The sequence below is a fragment of the Portunus trituberculatus genome, chromosome 17 (assembly GCF_017591435.1).
Source record: "Portunus trituberculatus isolate SZX2019 chromosome 17, ASM1759143v1, whole genome shotgun sequence".
NCBI classification, from domain to species: Eukaryota; Metazoa; Arthropoda; class Malacostraca; order Decapoda; family Portunidae; genus Portunus; species Portunus trituberculatus.
This window is the reverse complement of record NC_059271.1, coordinates 206,085-218,501: the sequence shown is the minus strand read 5'-3', so window position 1 is coordinate 218,501 and position 12,417 is coordinate 206,085. Positions and strand designations below refer to the sequence as shown.

The 12,417-nt window shown below is 38.6% G+C and overlaps 1 protein-coding gene across 1 annotated transcript in view; it reads right to left on the bottom strand.

Annotated features, from left to right (window-relative positions):
* The window catches only part of LOC123505166 (dynein beta chain, ciliary-like), a 116,262-nt gene that overhangs the window by 81,748 nt on the left and 22,097 nt on the right, over nucleotides 1-12,417 (bottom strand). The window contains exons 17-18 of the mRNA XM_045256326.1: nucleotides 755-913; nucleotides 368-572 (exon numbers count right to left, since the gene is read on the bottom strand). Coding sequence (XP_045112261.1) covers nucleotides 368-572; nucleotides 755-913 — 364 coding nt within the window. The remainder of the gene's footprint in view (nucleotides 1-367; nucleotides 573-754; nucleotides 914-12,417) is intronic.

The following is a 12,417-nucleotide window of genomic DNA, read 5'->3' as shown; positions in this document are numbered from 1 at the left end:
ACAATATTGATATCATGCCTTCCATCAGTCACCACCACACCCACCACTTCCTCCTCATCTCCTCCAAGGTTTGTGTGTGTGTGTGTGTGTGTGTGTGTGTGTGTGTGTGTGTGTGTGTGTGTGTGTGTGTGTGTGTGTGTGTGCGTGTGTGTGTGTGTGTGTGTCGCTGTGTGTCTATTGTTTATTTACTGAGTAAGCAGAAAATAAGCAATCATCATCTAGCATGATAATTTGAGTAAGAGCCTTCAGTTTACAGTTAAACTAATCCCCTCACTCCTTTAGTGAGAGCTTTGCAACTGGTATTCATTGCTTACCTCTTGGTTCTAATGTCCATATAAAAAAAATGATTAGATACTGAGTGACTTACAAGGTAGGTTGCATGGTCATGAGTGGAGAGGCGAGGAACAAGAGTTGAAATGTGCACAACATCATTAACCAGAGACTCTGCCAGGCTGACGAGCTCTTCGGGTGAGGGACTTATGACAAGGTTGGGTTCTCTCAGCTCCAAACGTGCCTCCAGTAGTGGAAATTGGTTCACACGAGGCTCACAGTTATCCAGCAGGTAAAATACACTGCAGTAAAAAATACAATGCACTAATTTGTCATTCTGTTGTATATACAAAAGTCAGTCTCTTTAAACAGCAAAATATAAACAGGTTGATGTAACACAGTTTTACCAAATTAATATTTAGGTTTGAAAAAATTTTATCAGTGCAAAAAAAAAAATTCAGGTCACTGGTTAGATTTTACATACCTGCAGCTGACAGCATCAACAAGGCCCCGTGTGATCATGTTGTCAAGAAAGAGAAGATACCGGTCCCAGTGACGAGATCCTTCAGGCACCTTTAGTAAGGCTTGATTCTCATCCACCATTGCCTTTAGCTTGCCTCCATCTCGCTGCATGTTGTTAAATCTGAGAAAAATGGATAAATATGTGATTACTGGTTCCTTAATCTAAGAATGTCAATACACACACACACACACACACACACACACACACACACACACACACAATGGAAGGATCAGAGACAACATGGGAAATACACTATTGACACTGGCAATGATAGCTCAGTGGTTAGAAGATACTAGGTTTGGTATACAGTGAAGATCCCAGGGAAATGGCAGAGGCTATGAATGGATGCTTTCGGAAGGTATTCACAAAGGAGACTGCTTTTGACAAACCACTGGTAATGGAACAGAAAGGGATTATGAAGGAGTTTCAAGTAACGGTGGAGGAGATCAAGAACATGATGGGGAGTTTAGAAGTGAGAAAAGCTGTGGGACCTGATGGGGTATCAGGATGGATTTTAAGAGAATGCAGGGAGCAATTGGCAGAAAAAGTTTGTGAAGTAATTGATGCCTCATTAAGGGAAGGCGTAGTGCCCCAAGACTGGAAAAGAGCTAACATTGTCCCAATCTATAAATCAGGTAACAAGAGAGACCCATTGAACTATAGACCAGTGTCACTTACAAGTGTGGTAGCTAAGATGTGTGAGAGGGTGGTGAAGACTAGATGGACAGACTTCTTGGAGAAAAATGACATACTTTGTGAGTGTCAATTTGGTTTTAGGAAAGGGCGTTCATGCACGACAAACCTGTTATGTGAGCCTATTTGCAGACGATGCAAAATTGTTACGAAAAGTGAGATGTGACAAAGATTGCGAACTACTCCAGGAAGACTTGGACAGAATATGGAAATGGAGCTGTACATGGCAAATGGAGTTCAACACGACAAAATGCAAGAAAATAGAGTTTGGCAAGAGTGAAAGAAGAATCAGGAGTATGTACAAGATAGGAAATGAAGACATAAAAACCAGTCATGAAGAAAAAGACCTTGGGGTGACAATTACCAATGACCTATCGCCAGAGAGACATATAAACAATGATAAGACCGAGGCTTGAATATGCAACAATACAGTGGGCTCCGAACTTAAAGAAACACATAAGGAAACTAGAGAAAGTACAGAGGGCTGCAACAAAATGGTGCCTGACTTAAGATTCAGAAGAGAAAGGGAGACCTGATAGCAATATACAGAGTGATGATTGGCATGGAAAAAATGGATGGAGATATTTTATAGGAGAGATGTGAAAAATATAGGAAGGGTGGAAGCATGGAATAGTTGACGTGGAAGTGTGTCTCCTTTCACGTAGCCCTGTTCACCTAGCAGTGAGTAGGTACGGGATGTAAATCGAGGAATTGTGACCTTGTTGTCCCGGTGTGTGGTGTGTTCCTGGTCTCAGGCCTATCCGAAGATCGGAAATAATGAGCAACGAGTGTGCATAGTTTTAAAGAAAAATTGGGTAAGTGTAGATATGAAGATGAGGCCACACGAGCATAAAGCCCAGGCCCTATAAAACTACAACTAGGTAAATACAACTAGGTAAATACACACACACACACACACCAATACTTTTCCTCATATATATAAACGACATGCCAGAAGGAGTGAATAGCTACATAAATCTGTTTGCAGACGATGCGAAGCTGTGCAGAGTTATAAAGCAAAAGGAGGATTGTGAAATACTGCAGGAAGACCTAAATAAGAACTGGGAATGGAATAAAAATGGGAGATGGAATTCAGTATGGACAAAAGCCATGTCATGGAAATGGGAAAGAGTGAAAGACGACCAGGGGAAATCTATAAGATGGGAGATGGAGTAGAACTGGAGAAAGTAAAAAAGGAAAAGGATTTGGAAGTGACGATGGAAAAAAATAATCAACCAGTAATTTTCAGAGAGACATACAATTTGCTAAGGAATATTGGAATAGCATTTCACTACATGGACAAAGAAATGATGAATGAATTGATAAGTACTATAATAAGACCCAGATTGGAATATGCAGGAGTAGTGTGGACCCCCCATAAAAAGAAACACATAAGGAAGTTGGAGAGACTACAAAAAATGGCTACAAGAAATGTTCCAGAATTTGAAGGGATGACATATGAGGAGAGACTAAAGGCTATGGATCTACCAACCCTGGAACAGAGAAGGGAGAAAGGGGATCTGATACAAGTTTATGAATTGATCAACGGAATGGACCAAGTGGATAATGAGAAACTGATCCTGAGAGAAGAATATGAGATTCGAAGCACAAGATCGCATAGTAAAAAGCTGAGGAAGGGAAGATGTCTGAGAGATGTTAAAAAATATAGTTTCCCACAAAGATGTGTTGAGACGTGGAACAGTTTGAGTGAAAAAGTGGTGTCTGCAACGAGTATGCATAGTTTTAAAGAAAAATTGGATAAGTGTAGATATGGAGACGGGGCCACACGAGCATAAAGCCCAGGCCCTGTAAAACTACAACTAGGTAAATACTAGGCAAATACACACACACCAGATGAATAAACTGACTGAATGACAAACTCCAAGATGATGTGATAAGAAGTCATTTGATTACTACACAGCAAACCGGTCTTTATTACAAACATTGTATTTTCTTGATTATACTTGTGAAAAGAAATATATTCCATGAGAACAAAAGGAAGGGAAACATCACTTATTCATGGAACTTCATAGAAACAGATATTACTCTAAAAAGATGCTATAAACAAACATTATATATACATATATATATATATATATATATATATATATATATATATATATATATATATATATATATATACAGTCAACCCTCGGCTATCGCGACTTCCGCTATCGCGTTTTATTGCTATCACGCACCCATGAAAAGCTGCTAAAATTTCATTATCGCGACCTCAGATGCCTGCTATCGCGCGCCGAGCCATGACGTCATGGGATATCTGAGTGTTCATTGGTCAAAACCGCCTTCCCGCCAAGATCAATTCGGCTATCACGTTTTCAGCTATAGCGCGGCTATTTCGGCCCCAATTGGGCGCGATACCCAAGGATAAAGTGTGTATATATATATATATATATATATATATATATATATATATATATATATATATATATATATATATATATATATATATATATATATATATATATATATATATATATATATATATATATATATATATATATATATATATAGTAAGGTCCCGGGTTACATCAAACTCGTTGTTACGTCAGTCCACTATAAGGCAATTTAAGATTTAAAAAATTTAAAATTTATAAATCATAAAATGCGGGATTTATTGTTATTGTTGGTGGTTGCCCGCCACACTGCCCGTCTCACACTTGAATACAATAACACCCTGCCTCAGTTCCACCACACCATCGCCCCTGGCAAGAGTGTTATCCTACTTCTGCGTTTACTGACTCAAGTTCTTAGTATCTTGCTCAATGGCACCAAAGAGAAAACTTCTTAGTGACAGCAGTGATGCTAAGAAAAGGAAAACCATTATGCTACAAGAAAAAGAGGACATAATTAAAAGACATGAGAAGGGAGGCAGCAGCTGTGTGTGAGGGAGGGAACAAGAAAATGGGAAGCCCGTTACCATGACAATGGGGAGGTTGACGACCTTGAGGGCTCGCACACCCATCACAACAATAACAACTCTGGAGCCTTCGCCTGGGCCACGCGACACTCACAGCTGACTTGCACCGTCTGCGCCTGTCTGCTGATCCCTATTGCCCTTTCCTATTGCATTTCCTGCCCCGCTGCCCACGCTTCTACTCCCACCGCACTGCACTACGCTCCCAGCTGTCCGCCCTGGGCGTCACAACATTCGACCTGCCCACCCTCCTGGCAGCCTCAGGCATCCACCCCTCTCGGCAACCTGCAGTCCTTCGCGTTCGTGGCCCTAATCAACAACAAAAACAAGCTTGTGTTTCATATTCCTACATAGTTGTAAATAATATAACAATATAACCTTTAACTTACCTGAATGACCATAAACAATGATTGGTTGAAAACTCGATAATATGCTTTGAAGTGTACGGAAACTCGAGTTACGTACAAAATTGACTTACGTCATGTTTCAGGAACGTAACTCTGACGTAAACAGAGACCTAACTGTATATATATATATATATATATATATATATATATATATATATATATATATATATATATATATATATATATATATACAGGCAACCCCCGTTTAACGAAGGTTCACACAACAAAATTTCGCTATAACGAAGGTTTCATTTTACTACCATCTGCTCATTTAACGAACACCAAACTCGCTTTAACGAAGTTTTATCCAGGTAATTTTTTTTCCAAATTTGAAAGCCCCACCGTATCATGCAAGCTGACAGGCTTTTGAATACATCAGGAGCTGCTGGTACTAAGGCCTGCCTCAGGAGAAATCCTGAGACACCTGTAGAATAAAGATCAAGATCAAGCCTCTCGTGGACAACACAGGCTCTGCCGATACAAAGGCCTGACTCAGAAGAAATTCTGTGTCACCTGTAGCATCAAGATCAAGATCACACGCACCACTCACTGCCCAGTCAAAACATAACAGCGTCACCAGCAGCTCATCTTCCTTAGTTCAACTTACCACCAAAACGCCCTGCAATGTGGCCTAACGTTCCTAAGAAGATCAGGAAGTGTCTTACTCTCGAAGTGAAGCTGGGTATTATTCACAGACAAGAGAAAGGCCAGAAAACTAATAACATTGCTTCCCACCATGGCTTGACTCCATCTACTGTCTACTATTTTCAAGTCAAGAGACTTTATTAAGAAGGCTAGTGAGACCTCATCTTCCTTGCAAACTAAAAGAACCACCAGAACTCGTGACTCTACAATAGATAAAATGGAAAGCCTTGTGGAAATGTGGTACATAAGTTTTGTATGCGGTACCATGATGCGCTTTTTGTTTACATTCCACAGGTTGCCAGTTAGTGTATTTCCCGTTTCACTCTCCCTCCCTTCATAAAGTTAAGATCATCAACATTATAAAGTTACGTACATACATACATTAGTGTACCTTATAATGACTTAAATTAAACTACCTAAATGTTTAACTTCATAATTTTTACTTTCATTAAACCTTTTATTGTATTATGATGCACTCTCACTTTGCTTACTCTCAATGGAAGTTCAAATCAGGAGTTAAACTTGTTATAATCGGTTCGCTTAACGAAGTTTTGCTTAACGAAGTGTTTTTTAGGAACGTAATCCCTTCGTTAAACGGGGTTGCCTGTATATATATAGTGGTACTTCGACATACAATGGCCCTAACATATGATTTTTTTATATACACTTAACCCTCGGCTATCGCGCCCAATTGGGGCCAAAATAGCAGCGCCTCACCCGAAAACGCGATAGCCGAATTGATCTTGGCGGGAAGGCAGTTTTGGCCAATAAGCGCTCATATATCCTATGACGTCATGGCTGGGCGCGCGATAGCAGGCATCTGAGGTCACGATAATGAAATTTTAGCAGCTTTTCATGGGTGCGTGATAGCAATAAAACGCAATAGCTGAAGTCGCGATAGCCAAGGGTTCGTTGTGTGAAGCTTCGTTAAACGGGGTTGCCTGTATATATATATATATATATATATATATATATATATATATATATATATATATATATATATATATATATATATATATATATATATATATATATATATATATATATATATATATATATATATATATATATATATATATATATATATATATATATATATATATATATATATATATATATATATATATATATATATATATATATATATATATATATATATATATATATATATATATATATATATATATATATATATATATATATATATATATATATATATATATATATATATATATATATATATATATATATATATATATATATATATATATATATATATATATATATATATATATATATATATATATATATATATATATATATATATATAGTGGAACCTCAGTTCACGAACACCTCAGTGCACGAACAAATCAGTTTATTTCAACATGTTTTGTCTTGGTCCATGAACAAAAATTTGGTCCAGGAACAGAGTCGCTGCATTTGTTGCAAGATAGTATTATAAGGAGTGCGTTTGTTGTTGTGTATTTCTTGTAATGCCATTATTATATATTTTTTTCATTAAATTGATCCTAGTTATGCTTCCCAAGGTAGTGAAATGGTGTTAAAAACCTGAAGCATATTACAGTGGAAATAAAGAAAGCCATACCAGCAAAGTGCCTTGAAAATAATACTAATGTTCAATCACACAAAGACTAACAGAAAATGAGAACTTCATTACAATTTAATGTGGAACACTACAAAAAATATAAGTATTTCCAAGATAATTTGTTGGTATATCAAGTCTTGGGAGTCACGAGTTTCTGAGAGATATTTGTTTGGACTGCTATATATTTGTCATCACAACCGATCGCAGCACACACAGAGGCACTTCACCTCTAGGACAGATAGTGAGGCATGATGAACGTTGCCAGGAAGATCAGCGTATGCAATCTGGCTGTCAGGTAGACGCCATTACTATAGCAAAGATGATCCTTTGTTTACTAGAGCAGAGAAGTGCACAAAAGCATTTCATAGAGGATATGTGCTGTAAGAACTGCAGGATGTGTGTCAAGTCGCTCTCTCATGCAATCATGGTCTAGAGGAACAGATTAATCTATTTTACATTGATTCCTATGGGGAAAATGGTTTTAGTTCACTAACATTTTAGTTCGCAAACAGCCTTCGAGAACTAATTAAATTCAGCAACAGAGGTCCTGCTGTGTATGCATGTGTGTGTGTATTTACCTAGTTGTATTTACCTAGTTGTAGTTTTACAGGGCCTGGGCTTTATGCTTGTGTGGTCCCGTCTCCATATCTACACTTATCCAATTTTTCTTTAAAACTATGTACACTCTTTGCTGATACCACTTCCTCACTCAAACTGTTCCAAGTCTCAACACATCTTTGCGGGAAACTAGATTTTTTAACATCTCTCAGACATCGTCCCTTCCTTAGTTTCTTACTATGCGATCTTGTGCTTCTAAAGTCATATTCTTCTCTCAGGATCAGTTTCTCATTATCCACTGATCCTGAGAGAAGAATATGACTTTAGAAGCACAAGATCGCATAGTGTGTGTGTGTGTGTGTGTGTGTGTGTGTGTGTGTGTGTGTGTGTGTGTGTGTGTGTGTGTGTGTGTGTGTGTGTGTGTGTGTGTGTGTGTGTGTATTTACCTAATTGTATTTACCTAATTGTAACATACGGGAAAAGAGCTATGCTCGTACTGTCCCGTCTCCATATCTACTAATGTCCAGCTTTTTCTTAAAATCATGAATATTCCTTGCGTTGACCACTTCCACGTCTAAACTATTCCATGCTTCCACCCTTCTATGAGGGAAGCTATATTTTTCACATCTCTCCTATAAGTGGCCATTTTAGTTTTTCCCATGCCCTCTCGACATTCTTTCATTCCACATACACAGATCTTCCCTATCCATTTTTCCATGCCAATCATCACTCTGTATATTGCTATCAGGTCTCCCTTTCTCTTCTGTTTTCCAGGGTCGGAAGTTGCATTCTGTTCAGTCTGTCTTCATAAGTCAAATCTCTTAAGTCAGGCACCATTTTGTTGCAGCCCTCTGTACTTTCTCTAGTTTCCTTATGTGTTTCTTTAAGTTCGAGCCCACTGTATTGTTGCATATTCAAGCCTCGGTCTTATCATTGCAGTAATTATTTTCTTCATCATTTCTTCATCTAAATATACGAACGCCACTCTTATGTTCCTCAATAAGTTCAATACTTCTCCAATTATTTTGTTTATATGTCTCTCTGGCGATAGGTCATTGGTAATTGTCACCCCAAGGTCTTTTTCTTCATGACTGGTTTTATGTCTTCATTTCCTATCTTGTACATACTCCTGATTCTTCTTTCACTCTTGCCAAACTCTATTTTCTTGCATTTTGTCGTGTTGAACTCCATTTGCCATGTACAGCTCCATTTCCATATTCTGTCCAAGTCTTCCTGGAGTAGTTCGCAATCTTTGTCACATCTCACTTTTCTTAACAATTTTGCATCGTCTGCAAATAGGCTCACATAACTGGACACCCCATCCACCATGTCATTTATGTAGACCGCGAACATTACTGGTGCCAACACTGATCCCTGTGGAACTCCACTCTCCACCAAGCCCCATTCTGATGGTCTGTCCTTAATTATTGTTCTCATTTCTCTTCCTACCAAAAGTCTTCCATCCATTTTAGTAAACTGCCATGCACTCCTCCTACCATTTCAAGTTTCCAGATCAGTCTCCGGTGTGGTACCTTATCAAAGGCCTTTTTTAAATCCAGATATATTCCATCAGCCCAACCATCTCTTTCCTGTATTACATCTATCACCCTCGAATAGTAACATATCAGGTTTGTCGTGCATGAACGCCCTTTTCTAAAACCAAATTGACACTCACAAAGTATGTCATTTTTCTCCAAGAAGTCTGTCCATCTATTCTTCACCACCCTCTCACACATCTTAGCTACCACACTTGTAAGTGACACTGGTCTATAGTTCAATGGGTCTCTTGTTACCTGATTTATAAATTGGGACAATGTTAGCTCTTTTCCAGTCTTGGGGCACTACACCTTCCCTTAATGAGGCATCAATTACTTCACAAACTTTTTCTGCCAGTTGCTCCTGCATTCTCTTAAAATCCATCCTGATACCCCATCAGGTCCCACAGCTTTTCTCACTTCTAAACTCCCCATCATATTCTTGATCTCCTCCACAGTTACTTGAAACTCCTTCATAATCCCTTTCTGTTCCATTACCAGTGGTTTGTCAAAAGCAGTCTCCTTTGTGAATACCTTCCGAAAGCATCCATTCATAGCCTCTGCCATTTCCTGGGATCTTCACTGCATACTCCATTTACTTCTAAACTTTCAATACTTTCTCTATTTTTGATGTTGTTGTTCACATGTCTGTAAAAAGCCTTGGTTGGTCTTTACATTTATCAATTATATCCTTTTCTTGTTTCTTTCTTTCTTCTCTTCTAATCAACACATATTCATTTCTTGCTCTTTTGTAACTTTCCCACTGCTTAATCCGTCTTTTCCTTCTCCACCTCTTCCATGCATCCTCTTTTCTTGTTCTAGCCTTTTCACATCTATCGTTAAACCAGTCCTGCTTTCCAACTTCTCTATGTTGTCTTATTGGTACAAATTTTTCTCACCTTCTTTGTATATTTTTATAAATTCCTTCCACTTTTCATTTGCTCCTTAGCACTCTTGAATTTCATCCAATTTGTCTCTTGAAAGAATTTCTTTAGGTTTCCAAAATCTGTCTTGGCATAATTCCATCTTCCCACTTTATATTCTTCATTTCTTCTAGATTTCTCTTCATCTATCACCTTGAACTCCAAAACTGCATGATCACTCTTTGCTAAAGGGCACTCCACCCTCATCTCCTCAATGACCATTGGCTCTGTACTAAAGACCAAGTCCAGTCTTGACGATGCTCCTCTCCTCCAAACCTAGTATCTTCTTTGACCCACTGAGTTAACACATTTTCCATTGCCAGTGTCAATAGTGTATTTCCCCATGTTGTCTCTGATCCTTCCATTGACCAGTCCTCCCAACACACCTCTTTACAATTAAAATCTCCCATCATTATAGTTCGTTCACAGCCACCCAACATTTCTTCCAGACATGTTCCTGTATCACTTATCATTTCTTCATATTCCTGTACTGACCATGCATTTGTCTTAGGTGGTACGTACACCACTATGTAGTGCCTCTTTTTCCTTCATTAGTTTCTGCTCTGATCTTTAGCACTTCTGCCTTTCCCATACCTTCTTTCACTTGATCCACCTTTATATCTTTTTAACCAGCAACATCACTCCTCCTCCCATCTTACCTACTCTATTTCTTTTCCAAACATTATATTTCCTTCTCCAACCATCATCAGGTCTTCTCCTCTCTCAGTTTTGTTTCAGTAAGACCCACAATATCTGGGTTCTTGTCCCTCAAGTAATCGTTGAGTTCTAAAATCCCGATATCACTCCATTTATGTTGGAATACATTACATTCCGCTCATACGTAAGTTTCTTTAGTCCTTTCTTGCTGTACTTTTCTGGGTTATGAACCACTTCCTCAGTCTCATATCCAAGATTCTCCAGAAAACTCTTTCTTCTCCTCTTCTGTCCTCTCTTCATTTTTTTCAAAGCCTCCTTTCTCAACTCATTTAACATTTCTCTTCCTTTTCACCGAGATCTCTTCTCAACCAAATCTTCCTTGTTGTTTCCTGCTGGGCTAGCCTCCATGACTTCTCCACCAATTCATCTACATCCTTTTGTGACTTAAGTTTGATTCTTATTGGCCTCATACCTTCTCCTGTGAACTTTCCAATTCTATGGAAGTCCTCTATTTCTTGTACTAGGTCTTTTCCTCCTCCTGCACCACATTAATGATATTATTTATCACCTTTTTATGTTTTTCTCTCTCCATTTTACTCGGTGTCTTATCCTCCTCCACACCAAATATCACCACACATCTCTTTTGTCTACAGTTTCCTCACCAATGTCTCATTTGACTTAATAACCTTCACCACTTTCTCAGCAATCTTCTCTTCTATGATCTGTTGATCTATAATTTCAGCAAGGCCCAAAGTTTTCTCCCAGACTCTTTGATTTCCTTTTCCAGACTTGCAACTTTGTAATTTACCTCCTTTCTTTCCACTTCCTGACTTTTTTCCATTCAGCCTGCTTCTCCATCACTTTTCCTAAAGATTCTCCACATTTGTCGCAATTCACTTTAATTAACTTAACTTCCTCTTTCAGTACTGCATTTTCTTCTTCATTTCAGCGCACTCTTTCATTACATTGTCATAACTCGTTTCCAGGCCCCATACTTTTCAAACAGTTTTTCAATTTTACCTTCCAACTCCAGAATTTTCTTCACATAAACGCTCTTCTCCATTATTCCTTGAAATCCTGTGAAGTCTGATTCATCTTTCGAGTTCACGGCCGCCATGTTGCGCAGATGTAAACAAACTTCAGCTGATGGCTCAAACGCAGGCTACAGTTTATATTCACCTTCCCTGGACATTATTTTGCTAATCAACAGTAACATGACTATATGGAGACGGGACAAACATTACAAGCTCCTTTCCCACCTTAGTTACTCTTAGGCAATGGCAACTGTAGAATTAGAGATGATTGCTCTGGAGCTCAGCGACCACATCCGCCATCGACGGTGTCCCGTGTGTGTGTGTGTGTGTGTGTGTGTGTGTGTGTGTGTGTGTGTGTGTGTGTGTGTGTGTGTGTGTGTGTGTGTGTGTGTATTTACCTAGTTGTATTTACCTAGTTGTAGTTTTACAGGGCCTGGGCTTTATGCTCGTGTGGTCCCGTCTCCATATCTACACTTATCCAATTTTTCTCTAAAACTATGTACTCTCTTTGCTGACACCACTTCCTCACTCAAAACTGTTCCAAGTCTCAACACATCTTTGCGGGAAACTAAATTTTTTTACATCTCTCAGACATCTTCCCTTCCTCAGTTTCTTACTATGCGATCTTGTA